The 19,673-nt window shown below is 38.0% G+C and overlaps 1 protein-coding gene across 3 annotated transcripts in view; it reads left to right on the forward strand.

Annotated features, from left to right (window-relative positions):
- STK39 (serine/threonine kinase 39) overlaps positions 1 to 19,673 on the forward strand; it is an 83,852-nt gene that overhangs the window by 9,617 nt on the left and 54,562 nt on the right. For 2 of the 3 annotated variants that reach the window (XM_050339588.1, XM_050339590.1), the window contains exons 2-5: positions 9,955 to 10,067; positions 15,038 to 15,146; positions 16,457 to 16,598; positions 18,727 to 18,782. In XM_050339588.1, coding sequence (XP_050195545.1) covers positions 9,955 to 10,067; positions 15,038 to 15,146; positions 16,457 to 16,598; positions 18,727 to 18,782 — 420 coding nt within the window. Of the gene's footprint in view, positions 1 to 9,951; positions 10,068 to 10,854; positions 10,976 to 15,037; positions 15,147 to 16,456; positions 16,599 to 18,726; positions 18,783 to 19,673 lie in introns of those variants that run through there. The other variant, XM_050339589.1, reaches the window with a different exon arrangement.

Below are 19,673 nucleotides of genomic sequence, written 5' to 3' on the forward strand. Positions count from 1 at the left end.
CTTTTGGCCCCACAGTGAATACCAGATATCAAGTTCTTGCGTAGTTATGCAGAGACATTTTCAGTGTGAGTTTTACCTTCCAGATGGTAAGATTTGTATGCATATTGAATAATGGTTTCTGTATTGACGATGAAACAACAGGGAGAAGGAAACAATCAGAATCCATGTTTCTCCTCGTGTGAGGATGAATGGATAATAACATGGCATATAAAATCCATAAATTCTTAAACCAAGTACTATCCTTTACTTTTTTTCATGCCTTTTGTTGTGAAAATGCAGAATGAATGTGGATTTGTTGGATTCATTCACGTGGAGTGCAGCAGATCTCCATTTCTCCCTATCACACGACAGCCCCACCGTGGTGTGTAGGATGGGAGCTGCCCCTGCCCGCGCTGTGCCGGCCGGGCAGCTGTGCTGCCGACCGTGCTGCAAGAGCAAGTGGCAGTGTGGGTGAAAGAGCCTGCTGCAAGTGCTTTGGCTGCTACTTTCTGTGTTTCTTCTTGCCTAACAAATTTGCAGTGTGAGTGAAGTTGGATTCTTTCTCATTTTGAAGGAAGCCGGAGTTTATCTGATTACAGAACTAATGTGAACTGGAGAAGGCCTCGTGTGCCTCAGAGGTTTTCTTCCCCTCTTCTGTCTTTCGAGCTAGTTTAACAGATAATAATACCTTTTGTATATGTGACATTATTACTTGTGGCTCAGCTCTTTGTTTTTGTCTTTTCAAGAATCCTTTCAGAAAACCTTTAAAGATGATCCACATTCCTACCAGCACATTCTTTTAGATAATCTAACCTAATGACAAACTAACAGAGTAATCTTTCTGTTTTTCCCCCTAGGTGCTGGACTCAAATGGATTTATTTATTTAGCTAGTTATTTTTCATTAACCCCAAAGAAAAGTATTCCTTTAAGTCTCTTTAAGTAATGGACTGTTATATGTTACTCGTTGTTTATTGGCACATGTATTTTTTAGTCCATAAGTAAATTGTAGTGAAATTCATATTCCAAGTGTAGTTGATTTTGCCCTTACATAACACCTTGTTTCACTTTTTTTTTGTCTTAATAATGGCAGCTCATATGGAAGTAATGAGTTTGAAAGGAAAAATCATTCCAGGTATAGAACTTGACTTTTCACTGCTCAGTTCAGTTTCATATTCTATAGTTCATTAAGCTCTTAAAATGCTGTGCTTGATATTACATCCTAATCACAACTTTGGAAACATGATAGTGAAGAGAGTATAAGTGGACAAGGTATATAAAGTGGCTATAAGATACTTCAAGCAGATCTGAAAGCCATGGGACTTGTGAGGAAAGCATAAGTTCTGCAAGCTGGAACAGAGGTGCTTTGTTTGCATTTCACATTTGATGCCCATTAATATATCGTATGTTTTAAGGAGCATGTTTTAAGAGAGGTTCGACATGTTTTGGGGTCAGAACTGAATGTTTTTAGCTAAATTACCTGTTTGCCTTAAGTTCAGCTGTATTTATTAAATAGTCTCTGTGGTTTGGTTGTTCCCCTCATACCCTTCTTTTTCAGCATATGAAAGCAGAGTAATTTTGAGGTGCCTGAGGAGTAAATTATGCACCAGATAATAACATCTCTTTGCTCCCAAGTATCTGCTAATCAAGCTTACCACTAAGGTGACAGACAGGTTGTTTTAGGGATCCTTGGCAGAATGATATAGTTGTAATTGGAGCTTTAGTTTCTTAGCAAGATAATATGAATACTGTAGCACAGAATGTGTGATTAGAATGGCACAGTTTCTACAATCAGAATCAGTTTAGTACAATTTATTAGTAGTGTAATACAGAATTTATAATATGACAAGGTAAGATTTCTAATTGCCTAGATCCTAACATGACTTATCATCAACTAAATAATACAGAATTTATAATACAACTTGACTTGCTATTTCTAGTCATGTGGACTCTCTGCAGATAGGGTCAAAATTCAATACGTTGTTTGTTGCATCAATACAACAATCATAATCTAGACTCGAGGATCAGACATGCGTAAGAGTCAGTCCTCAGAGGAAGCAGATGATGATGGAAGCTTATCTGGCCACCAGGGGTCATGGCTCTCACTGTCCTTACTCAGGACTTGTAAATTGCCCTGTTGCTCAGGAATCTTGAGGCTGGTAGGGAAAGGAAGAAGAAATCTGGTTTGTCTACTTGATTCACAGGACCTTCAGTAAGGGAGTAAGAGAAAAAAGAATGGCTGTGGGACCTGTTCGGTCACAGAGAATAACTGCTTGCCTTATGAAGTCATGTTAGTTATGTTAATCACATTACAAGGGGTCAGGAGCAGGGGCTACTGGTCACACCAGTCTAATCCTGACATTTCCACAAAGCAAATTCCAGTTCTAATTACTCTAAATTCTGAAATAGCGGCAATTGTGGATTTTGTATATGAACATTTTTCACTTATAAATAACACTTCTTATAAAGTTATTTGAAATGTGGAGCAGAGCAAAAGGAATTTAGTCTTGGATAGGGTTTATAATAGGGGGCTTACCTAGACAGCCTAATTTGAGTTGCTGTAGTTCCCTTTCAACTTTATTTAGATGACTTACCTATTTTAAAGGATAAGTCAGGGAGAAGGTAACACCTGTTGAAAGTGGACTGCTTTGCTTTAGGTTTTCCTTACTAGCTGTGGTGCTGATGTTTCTGTGGTGTAGCATACTTATGAATGGGAAGATGCTCTTAGATCTGAGAATGTTCCAGGCTCCCTGTGAGCTCTGTGACCAGCATGTAAGGACACTCGAGGCCATGAAGTACTCAGTTAAAAGTTAATTTTTGTGACAACACATGCAGATGAGCATTAAGCTGCCTGGATTTTTGGCATCACTCCACTTTCCTTTGTGACTTGTCTACATCTTTCTTTCAGTGTAAAGTATGAAGGTGTGATTGGAGTGTGTGCAGATTCATACTCAAAGATAAGCAAAAGGAGAGGCATTGTGGTTGCTGTTTCTTTCTGATGCACTTCTAAAGTTGATCCTCAACTTTGTTAGCACATTATCTTACCCAAAATACTTGAATTCCTTTGTAAGTACTTAAAAAGAGGGCAGGAATGTGTTTTTGTTATGTGCTGTATATTATTTTTCTGGGTGATAGTTTTCCGGTGTTGAAATGCGGGGCTAAGTGTGTCTCCTGTGGTGTTATCATTTTAAGCACTAATGATGATAGCACAGGGGGATAAAATCATATTCTGCACTAAAGAGAGTCCAGTGGATAGAAAAATTCATAAGGGAGCTGGGATACTAAATATCTTGCTGCTGTAGATTCAAAGGCAAGACAGTGAGTGTGTTATATGTGACGTGACTGTATGGGGTAGCAAGATGTATTTCTCCAGTAGTGAGGATTTGCTTCTACTGAACTTCAACAGAAAGTATCATCTTGATCCACCTCTAATTTATTGTTTCTCCCATAGGCTTAACAAACACAGCCGCTTTATTTTTGGTGCTTCATTTATTTTACTTGTATTAATAGAGTTGTAGTACATAAAGTCTCTATGACAAAGGAAAACAATAATCTCAGACTGGGGTTTAACATCAACGCTTGTCAGTCTGTTGGGAGAGCTGGGGAGGGCACAGAGAGGGGAGAGTTGTGAAGTGGAAGGAGGTAGTGGGGATAGTCTCTATTTTTTTATCCTCCCATTCTCACTGTGTGCTTATTACCAGGTTTACTTGAATGCCCCAGACATAGTTAATGGTCATCCTTGGACTTTTTAGTGTGTTGATGGCCTTGTATCAAGCTGACAAGTGCTGAGATATGTATGGCTCTAGGCAGAAGGGAAGTGCCTGAAAGCAAAAAGCCATCACATAGGCTGGTATTTCATTTCAAAGCTGAACACAGTGACTGTTAAATAAACCTATGTCAGATCTAAATATATCTGGTTTCACTTTCTAGCCACAGATTTCTTAAATACCTTTGTCAGTCAGACTAGAACACTTAAAATTCCTTTAACGATGACTGGTGGTGATAACTAATTATTTGTCAGATAAGATAGACACTTCAGAAGAGTTCCTGCAATATAGTGTGTCTGGGCACACCAATGGAGGGAAGCAAGACTTTTACATTTTCCAAATCATTGGTCTAGGTTCTCCACTTTTTTTGTATAGCTTCATTTGTCTTATTTCCTGAATAATTCGTGGTTGATAGTTATTTGCTGTACTCTGATGCTAGAACCCTCTGTGCTCGAGAAAGTAGATTTGAATTCTCCTGTGCTTTTAGCAGCAAAATTTTATTCTATTCTGCAGACTTGACAGGGGGCGATAACGTAGTACTGCATAGCAAACCTCAAAATATTTTCTATAATATGTCTTGGCAAAACATCTGTTATAACCAGTCCTTTCACTATTTTGGTGAGGAAATAAAGAGAATAGTTCAGAAAGTGAGATCATTCCCTCCTGTTCCTGTTTTTCATGTATGTAAATGGTTATTGTTGATTGTGAATCCTCCCACCTTTTTCCTTCTGTGTAGAGAACATGATGTCTGGTCCGTGCCAAAGCTTGCTGTATCTTACTTAGCCATAGTACAGATTGGCTTCATGTTACAGACGTATTTTCTTGGAGATTTTCTATAATGCATAGTAATTTTGATGTGGACATTTAGACTATTTCTCTAACATTTCATTGGGATCACAGAAATATTTGCAGACCTTTAGCTTATTTGGAGAGATTTTTCTGGATTGTTTATACAACATGCTTTTAAAGAGTAGCATGGGATAGGCTAGACCTCAGACTTTGTGTAAGCTACTGTCCCAGAAAAAGGTAAATACAACAGTTGAGTAACCCAGTGATTCTGTAGCCATAATGATGTTTTTAAATGTCCAGCTGCAAAGCAAATTCATTTTGTATAGTTCAATGAAGAACTAAAAGCGATTACTTGTTGAATGTTGAAAATGTAGAAGTAGCAGTTCTCTGTGTGGGCATAGGTTTTGATAGAACACTTAGTGTGTTTTAAGTGAATTATGTCATAAGCCTAATGGCTAGGATAAGCAAAGTAGTATCCAGGTGAGTTATAAGGGGAGAGATTTAATCCCAGCATGAATTAAGAACTCAAAAGGGGCAGAAATTGTTAGTAAATTGTATTTACATAATTATTGTGGAGTTTAAGAACACAAGTATTTATCATGATAATGTGAAGGGAAATCATGACTCATTTTCTGTGAAGCAGTTTCAGAAAGATTAAGAGTTTAGTATGGTGGTATAAATGAGCTTTAATCAGCTGATTTATAACTAATTTTTAATAAATGGAAGTAATATGAAAGAAAGTGAGTAATATTGAAAGTTGTCTAGAGTGTGGTAGAGTAAAAACTAGAAATAAAAAAAAATTAAAGGTTCTTTGTTTTCTGTTTCTTAACTGAAAGTATTGCTTTACCACCATCAGAGTTTATTCTTTCAAAATTGAAGAAACTAGTTTGGCCCAGTGCTGCTCTGGAGTATTTTGAAGTGTTGATCAGTTCATAATGCATTTATACTGGGAATATGCTACACAATATTGTATGCAATATGCAGGATATATGACATAGCTGTCCAAGCTTGTATATGAGCACAGAAGCTTTGTATGTTATGTAAAAAAACCTCCATGTTTTCATGAGTGGAAACCTAACCTAGGTTTGTACACTCACAGTTTGTGTGCACAAATCCATTCTGTTCTACACAGAAGGAATCCTGCAGTTACAACTGTGTATGATTTACATTTAAGAACGGTCTCGGGGACTCTTCTTTAGAAATGGGCTGTCTTGAGAGATTAAATAGAAATACTTGCATAGCTGCTTCATCCATTTTCATAGATTTTATTCTGTTTAGTACTGGCTCTTTACAGATAGCTACAGTTTAGTCTTGGATTTGAGGCTGACTTAAAATTTGTGTCCACTAATCAGCTACATTTAATAGAAGGTTTCTGTATGTTGGGGGAGCAGAAGATGTGTATAAAAATGCAAATGGTATAGGTTGGGATGTGAGACTTCGTAGATTCTGAGATAAGATATTTAGTATCCTCCATACCTAACCCTTCAGATACCTAGGCAACAAGAAAACTTACTGTTGTCAGTAAGTTTCATCCTCCTCTTCAGAAACTAGAACCACTGTGGTGTTGGGAAGGTCTGTTTGGGTAGGGACCTAGAATGCAGAAATCTTTAAAAGACATTTGTGCTGGAATACTGCAGAGACTTAACTCTGAGCTACTAAAAAGAAAAAGACTTGATAAATCATTATGGTCTAATGAGCTTACTGGCTTTTGTTTTTAAGGAGAAGAAGAAAATTGAAAAGAAATGCTGGTGATCTATTTCAGATACAGTTACTGTGCCATGATGAGTGGAAAGTGCCAGACCTTTATAAATAATGGAATAAATGAAGTGTCACATCCTTGTATGAGGGATGTGTGCATGTGCAATGTGCAAGTGATATGGTCCAGCCATCTCACCTCACTGTCCATCTTTTTGGGCCTTGACTAGTGGAGAGTAGTTAAAACTCAAATTTTAATTTTAGTTGTTGAACACAGTTGTTCAAATATCCTTCTGTTTGCCAGCTGTAAACAGGTTCTGCAAGGGTTATATTTGTGTTTAAAGAAAAAAGAGAAAAAATTTCTTTATGTCAGATTTAGAACAACTTGAAGGAACTTTTTCAGATAAGCTTAAATCCTGGATAATTTGTGGAGTTTTTATGAGTTTTCTGCGAAGTATATGCTAAGTGGAATGCAGAAAACTGCTTTTTCGCTATATCCTTTCAGAAGAGAAGTGTGGCCATATATAGAAGGTCTTTATAAGGTTTCTATTGTGTGAACCCAAATAGTTAAAGCAATTATAATGGTTCTGTTGCATTGAGGGCAGGATGGTAGGGAGTGCATGAAGGGGCAAGTTGTCTGTAAGGGCATGCTTGCACTAGAGGGAAGGATGGCAGCAAATACATAAGGACAAGATGAAACGCTCTGACCTGTTGTCTGTTGTGTAATGGGAGTAGTAGGCATCTTGATGTGGACTGAAATTGCATTATTTGACTGCTAACTTCTGAAACTGGCAAAGAGAACTTGTCTGCAGCAGAATGACTTTTCCAGTAGTGGAAAAAAACCCGTTGTTCGTACAAAGCTGTTTTTTTGAGTCTAACCACTGGTAATCCTTTTGTTTTGCTCTTCTCCAGGAGACAACTGGGTGCAAAGACTTCTTGGTTTATCCAGCCTGAACTTTCTTTAGAAATATATATATATATAATTTCATACAAGTTTCCTAAATAGAGACTGGATGCTAAAACCCGCCTGTGCTTTGGTTGTGGTATAGTTAATATTCTCTGCTGTGAGGGTTTTGGAAGACTTATAAGGCTCAACATACCCGAAGAAGTCCTGCCTTCTGACAAGATTGACTGCAATCTATTCTATGCAATCATTTTCTGTGATCCTAATTCGTTATGCTAAATAGTTGTCTGTGACAATTCAGTTTCACTGTATGATAGTGTATGACTTCTGTAGTCTGTTATCTCTCAACTGAAATGGGTAGTCTTGTCTGGGTAGTCTGGTTTCTGATAGCTGCTCTGGAACACTTCACACTTCTACTTGTTTAGTAGACCTCTCTTTATTGACACAAAAGGAGTCTTCTGACCAGATGTGGAAGCTGCACGTTTTCCTTATCTATATCTGTGGTTGTTCACCTTGTAAGCCAGAGGAGAGGAGAACATCTTTTAAGAGGAAGAAGGCATATTGCTACTTAGTGCTCAGCTCCTACTTCAGTACTTCAAACTGCATTCTCGAGTGAGTTTTATATATGTGTAGGTCCCACTGAGAATGCAGACTGCACAAACTGGCTTTACTGTCAAAACACTGTGTTGTGTAGAGTATTCAGAAAGATAGAGAAAGGCCAGTATGTCTGGTTTCTTCTTGTTCTAAACCTGGAAAGTTTTTTGCTTTGCCAGTGCATCACATTCATGAGGTGAAGAACATCCCATTGCGGGTCATCTCTGTCTGAGATGGAAAACATGGGAAAACATGGAAAAATGTACTTTTTTTTGTAACTTAATTTTTCCAAAATATTTGAAGTGTTACTTATTGTCATTTAACTTGAGGAAGCAGTCAAGATTTCATCCTGGCATTGGGTGAATAATTTTTTGGTGTGCTTTTTCTGATTTTCTTTTATGTGGCCTTATCTATTTTGAAAATTATTTTAGTTGTTTCCTGTATGTAGATAAAACTACTGGTATAGATGAAAAAGATGCATAAGTAAAATCTCAGTCTTTGTTCCTGTATACATAATAGCTAAAAATTTGATTTCTTTATCCTGCTTCAACCTATACTTGTGCAGTCAAAGTAACAATGTCTACTGAGGGATTCATTAAAGTGATGTTGATGAGTCTTACCCGAGCTGAATTGTCCTGACTTGGTGGTTCCTTCCTTGGGACGTCTTATTTAATTTTTAAAATCTCTTAATTCTTTTATTACTTACACTATTGGAATTTTGAAAAGCTTTGTTCTTAAGCAGACAGAACAGGACATGTCAATATTTGTCTGTGACCACATCCTGCAAAACCATGAGTAGTAAGTCCTGTTGAGACTTTTTTTTTTTTTAAAGATGAGCTCAGAATTTTGTAATGAAATTCATACACAGTTAAAAAGCTTTGTGATTTGAGTGAAAACATCATGTGAACCAACAATACATGAAAATAGCTAAGCAAGTAGCAATTAAAACACGGACAATAACTTTCAGTCATGAGGTATTGTTGGTGCTGTTTTCAGATGTGCAGAGGGAAAAGCTCTCAATTGTTCTTAAGTCGGCTGGTAACTGAATCCACGTTTGTAGAGCTTGACAACAAAAGGCTTTTTGTTCAAAATTTGTATTCATCTAGGACATGCCAAATAAATAGAACATAGTGTATAAGCAGGCCAATATAACACGTTGCTCAAAGGACTTACCAGAAATCCATAATTTATAATAAAATATTTAGAATAACAGGTAGAAGCTGCTTGTTGGGGGATTTTAGATTTCTGCATGGATGAACATGATGTAATTACTGTGAGGAAGCACACACTGCTGTATTTGATGGGGCAGCAAGATGTGCAATATGAGCAAAACTCTGTCTCAATATTACTTCCAATCATTTCATTAATTTAGTGAGGCAATACTGACTGGGGCAAGGCTGGTGGGTGCTTAATAAAAGAAGCAACAAGACCTTTTACTCTTGTTGTTCACAAAGAAAGCATAGTAAAGAAAATTATTCTATTCCTTTCCCCCAGATCTGTTCGATTCCCCCAGGCTTTGTTATCAGCGTAGTTGTGTGGCCGTATGTGATTTGCATGCCAAGTAAGCATGACTGACTTTCTCTGATGGGTCATTCAGTAACCTTCATCTTCACACTGGTGATGTGATACTTGTGCTTCCTGTGCTCTTTACGAGAATCAGCATGCTTTTTGTAGGATGTTACTCTAATCAGGATGAGTGAGCAGGAACACTGGTGGAACTGTGGAAGATTTGGCATATACAATTTTCCTGATATTTTTCTTTTCTTTGCATTGTGGGAAAAAAACCTAGTTAAACAGGGACTGACTTGAAAGAACACAAAGAAATAACCTTTGATAAAGCACACTTCTCACCCCAGTGTGTAATGCTTTAAATTGTATCACCTGTGCAGGTCATGTTCTTGATTGAAACAGATGTGTCTAAAGACAAAAGTGTAGTGATTCCTAAACTGTGAAATGCATTGAGGTGGTGGTTGTGATAAATGAGCACATCATTTTAAGTCGTTGACTTCAGAGTTTTTTGTGGAGTATGGAACAGAAACTTTGAGGTTTTTCTTCTCCATCTGAGAAGAAAAGTGTCTTGCCTAGTGGAAAGGTATGCATGTGGGGAAAACAACGCAAAAGGATAAACAGCAGATTTGAAGTTCTTGGTCAGTGTGGTGTTTTCATGTTGATCATTGGTTCAGACGCCTGTTGCATTAAGACTGTGTTCCTTCTCTGCCCTTTTTCAGGTAGTGGTGCTACAGCAGTTGTCCAGGCAGCACTGTGCAAACCCAGGCAAGAACGTGTAGCAATAAAGAGGATCAACTTAGAAAAATGCCAAACCAGTATGGATGAATTACTTGTAAGTAAATGGGCAGGGGGGTGGGGGGGCAGGCAATATATTACAGGGAGACGTACCTTGTGTTTTGGTTTTGTTTTTTCCTTGGTCCAAGAGCGAGGGTAGGATTTTATACAGGATGTGAGAGAAGGATTTGAAAACAATCTGAAAGACTTTTTACCCTTCCCTAAAAATAAAATTCACTAATGTGTATTTTTCTAATGTCAGAAAACCAAGATGTGCAAACTTGAATCCCAACTTGGGATAACTCTGGGAAGACCCTAACCCCTTGTTTTCTGGAGACTCAGTTTTTAAGAGATTACTGTCTGGTTGTCTGTCTTTTCTTAATACTGAGGAAAGATACATTTTTCTTTGGTTAAACACTTGATTAAAAAAATGGAGGTAAAATTTAGTAGGTCTCCTTAAAATGTCTAAACCACCAAAACATGTTGGAGGAATGGCTACATTGCCATCTACACAAGGAAACTCTTGTTAAAGGTGATAGCACGCATTTATCCGATAGGCCATAAGAAACTGTTTGAAGAATGCTGTTTGTTTGGGCCACTGATCAGAGAAGAAAAGGACCTGTAAGAGGCCCTCTGTAAAGGAACTGCAAGAGTTTTTCCTCTGCACTGGTTATGGCAATCCAGACAAAGTCACAAAGAACTGTTAAAATCCAAAACCTATTGCTTTCTAATGCTGCTAGTTAGGTGCTTATAAGACTAATGCATATTTATATATAGGCAGCATAACAAGATTTTAAGGACACAAAACCATTCTAAAAGTGAGAACACTTTCTTCTGTTCCACAGGTTATACTACTGCCTAGAGACTGTGGGCTTTTTCTAATGCAGAAATTCCTGCCTCTGAAGGAAATGATCTCCTCAGCAGGGAATTGCCAGTGCAAAAGATATCTTGAATTTGATACAGAGGGTATGGTCCGTCCAGTTTCTTCAGATAAAATGACTTTTTTACAGTGGAGGACCCAAAATGCTCTTCCCCTGGTGATTGATGACATTCACCTTCAGTTTATGTGACAGCTTGTATGCGACATTGTTGTGTTTTTTAAGAGGATTGTGGTAGTGGAAGTTACTTCTGAGGTAGTGAGAATTCTGTCAACTAAAAACTCAAAAGATAAATTCTGAAGTGCGTTTAAAAAGAAAACAGCCCAAGGTGAGATGCTGTGCATGATGTATTAACATCTATAGTCCACAAAGAACATTTCTATAAAAAGATAAATACTAATAATTGTAACATAAAGTGGTTTAAATTGGATCTTTTTAGTTAGAATTTGAACTTATAATGGGAATTAAGAATTAAAAAGTTAAAACAAATAAAATCAAACAAAACTGCCAAAAATCTGCAAGAGAGATTCATGTGGATTAGAGAAATGACTGCAGTTAGTTACCAGCTTGTTCAAAGTTACCTTACCAAGTGCTTGAGTGTCTTTACTGTTGATGTGTCTCCACTGTCTGTCAAAATAGGCAGCAGATCTAGAATTTTTGGTCCCATATTGCTTTTTTTTTTGGTACGAAGACAACTGTCCATACCATCTTTATTTTTTAGCATAAGTCAATTTCTGCTTTTCTGTGCTCAGATTTTTGTTTCTTTTATTTGTTGATCTGTTTTGATCTGAACATAAATTCTGTGTCTCCCAGTTCCTGGTTAGCAGAGCTTAAAAAGTGAGTACACACATGTGCATGCATACGCATATATAATTAACTTTTCTCTGTGAGGGTCAGTATACTTGCTCTGACTCAGTTCTCATAGAGAGATTTAAAAATTTTGTTTAAAATATAGATAGGTTTTTCTGGAAAGGTGTGCCATTGACCTTCAAAACTCTTGTTACAACTGTACTAACATTTTTATTTCAGTCGATAGTACTTAGAATGCTCTTGCGTTTTTGGCAGATTTTTGAGTCTAAAAATTATGAGTCTAATCAGTTTTTGATCACTTATTTTTCTGATGAAATGATGAAACAGTTTTTATTGGCACAGGGACGTTCTAAAACTGTCTGCTCTTTGAACACGCTGTTTTGTAAAATGCTGGTGCTGAGTGCTTACGGATGGTGTGCACGGGCACCCTTCAGGAATTCTCAGCTATGTGGCCTTCAGAGAAGTGGAAATGCAGCAAGCCTGGTGCCCATGTAAGCAGACTTAGGATTTGGGCCAGTGTCAATTAAAATAGAAAGGCAGTGTGGGAGTGAGTTCAAATAATACTAAGGTTACACAAACTGCCAAACTCCTGAAATTTGATACTCTGTTTCCTGCAATGTCCTGGGTTCTCACTATTGTAAGCGAAGTGTAACTTAACCCCATGAGCCAAGGAAAATGTTCCTGTCCTTAGTACTGTCCTGACTGGGCATCTTCTCCATCCCCTTACCTCCATTGTTTTTTTTAAATAATCAAAAACTCAAGACTACAACACAAAGAATATTCTGCAGAATGGTTGTTTGATTGAACAGTTTTTCTAGGCTGTTGGTGTTTCTGCTCTGGATAGCCCTTGGAGGCAGGCTCTCTGGAGGAGCCCCTGGCCTGTTAGGGGCCATGCCTGGGTGCTGGTGGAGGAGGCCCTGGGGAAGCACCTGTGGAGCGGTGGTCCCTGCCCAGTGACCGGGAGCGGGACCGGAGCCGTGGGCGCTGCAGCCGAGCGCTGAAAGAGCCGTCCTGCAGTTGCTTATTAACTGTGTCACCCACCTGCCCTGAGGCTGACAGACATTTTTGTGCAGCTGCTCAGTGAAACTGGATCAGGAATAACCTGGCCAAAACAAGTTAGCTTTTAACCTGGGCATATTGCCTGGCACAGTGCACAAATGCTCGTGCTAGTGCAAGGCAGGGAGAAGTAGAGGGATGAGGGAGAGACTGAAATTCCTGTTGAGGCTTTGGTGCTGTTGAATGTTTAAGGTGACATGGATGTGAAGGAGGTTCCAGGTTGTCCTCCTGGATGTTCTGTTGCAAGCTGTTTATCTGCAGCATATTTTAAGTGAATACTTTTTTCTCTTATCAGTGTTTATCATTAAACAAATAACTGAAGTTTATGAAGGCTTCCCATTCTCTGTGTGATAGGGGCTTTCTAGAACTGCAGGTCTGAAATGAATTCTTTCCTGACTAAATTTCATCCCTTATCTCTCATGGAGTGCTTTCTGTTTGTTTATTTTTGTTTTGCAAAGACTCTTTGAAAAAAGTCACCAAAGGTGAGACACAGGGTGCCTTTGGCCATGGCTACTGTGGTAGCTCAGTTTTTGCCTACGAGTTGATGCAGGTAGATAAAATACTCAAAGCACTTTTCAGTTAAAATAGTGAAGGTTATCTCAGTCAATTAGTTACATTTCTGCATTATTAATGTGTGAGAAAAAAATAGATAAGGTCCATTTTTGCTCAGTAGTGGCAGGTGGACTTTTTGAGATATTGTTACGTTACCAGCATAGGAAAATAGTAAAACAGTGTAAGAAATGAAATAGTAATTAGGAGCGGGAGAATTACACTTAAGATTTGGAATGGGTAGCTGAATTAAGAACTTCAGACAGTGATTTGATGTGTGTTTAAGACAGAAATGTACCCCACACGTCTGCCTTCTGTTTTCCACCTACTGTCTTCCTGAGGAATGAGGGAGCTATCTTGCAAATCGCTCTTGTTATTCAGTCTCATTGACTCATTATCTAGGCATTCTTTCTTCTGTGGTTCAGGACTCAGAAGTTGTCTAAGGAGGAGGACTTTGGTCAACAGGACAAGCTGAAATGTGTCTCAAACTACAGCCTGACTTTAATAGTCACCAGCAAGCATCATGAGATTAAATCACCATCTTTAATACATATAATTAAGTTTTTATTAGAAAACAGCTGTGATTTCAAGTACATTGCAAATAACAAAAAACCTCTTTCAAACATTTGCTAAATTGAAGTTGGAAGTTGAAAATGGCATTTGTGGCAGTTTTAGTCAACTTAAGTGGGACCTGCACAGTGCCTGCCTTTCACAAGTGCTGGTGAGTCAAAGTGTAACACAGGTCCACTTCAAAGCAGTTGCTTTTTGTGGAGGAAGGAGAGGTGGAAGAGTTTGGTTTTGAGCTGGATTGGCTCCCTGACTGGCTCATCCCCAGGACCATGTCCTTAGCACCAGGGATGGATCAGGGCTGTGTGGCCAAAGGTGGAATGGGAGAAGTGGGGTTGTGGGAGCTCAAATTGGTGTGAGGCCAAACTCTGCAGTAAAGAGAAGGTCTACGTGTTCCCATGTAAAGGATTGACAGAACAATGAGAGCTGCCAGAAAGGTGTTACAGAACAAATATGTGAAAGTGTGAATAGAAAAAGGACTCTGCTTGAATTAATAGATACAAGGCTGTCATTCTTAATGTGTACAGCTGTGGCATGTCACAGATAGCGTTACTTGGTAGTGCCACATTGTGCGTCTGTTGGTGGCTGTATGCTCCTCTAGGCAGTTGTTTCCTCTGACTTTTGGTCTGTAACACTGCTTTTTCTCCATTTCTGTTTGATTGCGTGGCTCTGGTGTCCACCTGTCCATCTCACAGTAACTGAGCCACTGGTGCTGCGTCCTTTGTCTGACAGCTTCCTTTCTCCTTTACCACCTGCTCCCATTCTACTCTTTGTATCCCTTTTGAACAGGAAAGGCATTAGATTTTGATCTTTCATTGCATTTTGTTGTCCAGGCTGTACCCACACCTTCAGCTCTTGGAGACTACTTGTTCTTCATTGCTTACTGTGAATTTGGGTCTTTTACAGTAATTTCTTTGCTGTTCTCAGAAGAAATGTGATGTAGCTGTGCCTGTATCTCCTGACCAAACCTCCCCCATGTTCTTAGCAATAATGTTTTTTTTTCTTGCATGCAGATCTATAGGTAAATTGAAATGTTTTAATGTCTTGATGCATATTCTGTATATACTTCAGTTCTGTTATAGTATTTTACTTTGGAAATTAAACTGTCTCTCTATGCAAGCAAAACTGATAGCTGGCTTTGTTATGTTGGGCTTTTTATTTCTTACAGAAAGAAATTCAAGCAATGAGTCAATGCAATCACCCCAATGTGGTGACCTATTACACATCTTTTGTGGTGAAGGATGAACTTTGGCTGGTTATGAAGCTGTTGAGTGGGGGTAAGTTACTGGTTTTATTTGTTCAGCTGCAAGGAAATACTATGATCTTTTTTCTGATGTACCTTCTTTGAGTTAATTCACCTAAACAAAGTAATGAGAGGGGGTAGATACTGTACAGGATGAACCTTGAGATGTAGGCGTGTTATAGCGGGAACGTGCAAGCTGAAAAAGTTTGTGTATGTATATTCATAGTACAGACTAAGAATTACTGAGATACAGTAGTTACATCAGCAGGATTTAATTTTTGTTCTGCATCAACATATCAAAATTCTCTATTAAGGCTCTATAGGGAAAACTGGTGAGAATTAAGTCAGTTCTGTCAATGTGGCCTTATTTTGAGTTTCTCTAGAATCCAGTCCATTTTTGTAAAAATGCATATTTCTGATTTCGTAAAGAGTGTTACTCATTCCTTATTCAGGGAAAATTCATCCTAGGACAAGTATTACAAATGTTGCATCCTTCTTCTTGCTTAAACTAACGAAACACTTACTGCCATTTTTTATCATGATGGTTTATGGGATAAAATCCTTATTTGGTTCTGGGAGAGGAGAAAGGGGATGAACTTAATGCGCTTCTGGCTTAGAAAAGAGAGGCTCCAAATTAAGATGTGGTGGTCCTGGTTGTTACATGATGTCCTTCAAGAGTAGTCTTGATGACAGGAGACTACTGCACCATGGTGCTAGAAAACAAGGATGGGAAATGCTCATAACACTTGTTACGTCGTAATGATTTATTTTGGCCAGTTCAATCTAAAGCAAGCATGGAACATGAGATAAACCAGTGATTTGTGACAGGAATTTACTGTGAACTGTTGAATAATGCTTGGTTAAAATCAAAATGTTTTTATTAAATACCTTTAAATTTATAATAGCTGAAGTTCAATGTCAAACTGTGTCGCTGGGAATGTTGTCATCATTTGTTTGCAGACAATATCTTCTTCCAATCTTGCAGCTATGGGTCTACATTGTGAACACATGAACCATAATCTAAGCTGGATAATAAACCAAGACCTTTGCAGCATATGTCTGTTTAAATGTGGAGTACTCCTGAATTTTAAATAAGTAGTCGCTTAGCAAGATGTCAACATATTCTTCTAACTGTTTTTGACAAAAAGCAGTGCTCTGTGTCTCATTTGAACAAGTTAGCGGTGTGCTTTATTCTAACAGCTAGTTACATGAAGCATTTATACACACATGCAAAAACTTAAATTGTAGTAGCATAGAAAGACTGAAGAAATACAGCTTTCTTAAGAATTTGATATAATAATGCTTTGTATTTGCTTTTTTTTCCTTCCTGGATCTGCAATACAGGTTCAATGCTTGATATAATAAAGTATATTGTCAACAGAGGAGAGCACAAAAGTGGAGTGCTTGAAGAACCCATAATAGCAACAATTCTTAAAGAAGTTTTGGAGGGCCTAGACTATCTACACAGGAATGGGCAAATTCACAGGTAGGAGCATATACACAGTGAAAAGCATTTCCCACATTGGCTGTGTAGTTTGTTGACACTGGTCAGCTGCAGTGGCCTGGCCAAGCAAACTGTACTGCCTCTGTCACGTACTGTAAATGCGATCGATAATTATCAGATGATAATGCTGGAGCAGATGCTGCAATCTTGATTGCAGTTTGTCACTAATACTTAGTACTTGCCTGGTCTTTATGCCATGTGTCTCTCTTCTAGTTGGGATAGGCCTGTGCTGCGATAAGGATGCCAGAACTGGGGACTATACTCCCATGCTTGCTGGTGCTCCAATATCTAATCTGATTCTAGCTTATGTGATATGTTTTGTGACTGGGTTATCGTGTTGCACAGTAAAACCTGTAATCTTGGTCTTGGGCACTCCTGTACAAATGTGAGATTATTTTTTTTCCTGGTAATCAGTAAATATCTATTACAAGTCTACAGATCTTTTTTATGATCACATGTGAAGCCAAGTTGGGTACTATGAAACTGCATCTTGGTGTGCATGCATCTAGTGATTGCTCTCTTATGCATATTCTCTCTCCACTGCCTTACACCATGTGAATTGTGCAGATCCCCTGGGGTGGTCTATACGTATCTGCTGAAAGAATCCAGAGGGTGCTTTCACTGTTTGGTTGTTGAAAGTGCTGTAGTCTGACTTTGCTAATTAAATTTACTGTGGTGAATTTGTCTTTTAAGAAAGGTACCTGCAGTAGATTCTCTCTTTCAAGCATTAACCTATTATAATTACACAAAAAACAGATTCACTGCAAACTGGACTCTGAGAATGGAGGTAGTGCAGATGTAACACAGTAATTGTTCTTTGTGTGCCTCTTATGTCTTGTCTTATAAATGAACTGCCTCTGATGTAAATCGAGAGCTATTTCCTCCTTTTGCAGAGGGAAAATTGAGATAAATGGAGAAATAAAGAACAATTATCTTGACTTCTGGTCTGGAATGCTGAAGATCTGCCTCAAACCTTAATTCATAGTCTTCTGTTAAGCTGATATTGTTGTGAAAGGCACATTCATGAGCTTTAAGGATAACAGGACTCTTTGAGGTCAGATGTGGGAATTCCCCTTGTCTCTTCTTAAAGTACATTATAAAACATAAAAAGAGAGAGATCTCTGTTACATGTGACATTTCTCCATTTTTATAAAATCGTCTGTAAACTGTGCCTTACCACAAAAGTCCTGTTAAAGATGATATGGTGTCCTTCTTTTTCTGATGTACATTGTAGGTGAAAGCTGTGGTATAGTTCAGTGAATACTGTGTCAGGTGGCATTTGCTAGTTAGAGATGTTTCCAAAATTGTTCAGGGTTTTTGTTCTGTTGTTTCAGTACATTCTTGTTTATATATTTATATATGTGTATATATATATATACAGGGAAACAGATTATGTTACCTTTCAGCAGTGATGCATTAAAAATGGAAGGCATGTTTCTATAAGAAAAAGAAACAAACCAAAGGAAAACAACCACAGAGGTTTCTTCTTAACATTACATGTGAATAGTATGGTAAATGGGTATAGTTGACACTTTAGTACATGCTGACTTTTTGACACATTCAGTGCCAAGTAACTTTTCATCACTGTACTCTGTAGCAAAATATGGCTGCTATTCCTGAGCTTTAATAGTTTAATTGGATAGAAATGTACAGTACATTTACCTTTCTTGAAAATGGGTCTCTTCTCTGAAGAGGTCAAAGAGGAAAACTTTTTTAACTTTTCTTTCTCAGTACTGGTACCGTTAGATTTGACAAAGTATTAATTCTTGGTTTATAGCTCTGAAAGCTCTCAGTTGGTGACAATATATTTATCAAAGGTGATAAAGTAGACTTTGGACCTAAATATTTATCTTCTTAAAAATCTACCCCTGAATTTTTTAATTTTATGCCAAAGCTGAATCCAGCTCTCTTTCTCTATGAGAATTTGTGAGTGTTTGAGTTCTACGCTGTGCTTTTATGTTATTCAGTTACATTTTATACTTCAGTTTCCTTTTTCTGCGTTTTAAATTTGAGAATGGTATCTTGTAAAACTATTCATTACGCAATATTTATTTGTTTACATAAAGTGCACATATGTACTGTCATGCTAACCTCTGTTTGTACATTCTAGAGATCTGAAGGCTGGCAACATTCTTCTGGGTGAGGATGGCTCTGTACAAATAGCAGGTAATGGCAGTTGTAGAGTGATGGATAAATAAAAGAAAAAGGTCACTGCAGCTGGATCAAGGGCAATATATACAGGTTTTTCTGTTGGCTTTTAACTGTTTCCTTTGGAGTGCTGTAGCCACAAGTTCCCCAGTTACATATTTCAGGATTCTTGGTTACTGATATGTGATTCAGAAATTATTCAGTGTTTCTCTGTGTCCCATCGAATGTATAAGGAAACTTTTTAATGTCCTTTTAATATTTGCTTTTGATTTGCCTATGTGCCCTAAAAAGCTTGCAAATGGTAACCAGTCATATTTCTATTAATTTTATTTATTTCTGTAAGTAATTATAATAGTTCTTGAGGATCCAAAAATCTGGATGTACTCCCTTCATAAGGACCTTGGCTATAAGTTAACTAGTCACTGAGATGCATGAGATATTTCTCACTGAGAATTGCTTTTGGCGTATCTGCCATTTGTCTTGTGGTGGTATCAGCTGGATACAGTTTAGCATCTTAAATATCCCCTGAGTGTGTCGATGTGCTTCTCAAGTGGTAGTCTGTAAGAATCAAATGATTTGGTCTCATAAGAGCTTCAGTACTGAGAAAGGCTCATATCCTGTCTCTCAAGTTAGTATGAGATTATCTGGAAGGTAGAGTGAGCAGGTGGTGACACCTGCCCCCTCTCTCAGCATACTGCCAGGCCTTTTGCAGTTTATAGCTGGTGACCGAGTGTTGAAAGCTGTGTGTTTAGCAGTCCTTGGTAATAAAAATGGCTATAAACAGAACTTGTATTTTTTTGTATAAATGATGCTTTCAAAGTACAATGTAAACATGTATTTTGAGAGTTTTAATATGCCAGTGTAAAATAATAATAAAACTACATTTTTCTGTAGTTACTGGGAGTTTTT

The sequence above is a fragment of the Myiozetetes cayanensis genome, unplaced genomic scaffold (genome assembly GCF_022539395.1).
Source record: "Myiozetetes cayanensis isolate MyiCay16 unplaced genomic scaffold, myiCay2020 scf9, whole genome shotgun sequence".
Taxonomy (NCBI): Eukaryota; Metazoa; Chordata; class Aves; order Passeriformes; family Tyrannidae; genus Myiozetetes; species Myiozetetes cayanensis.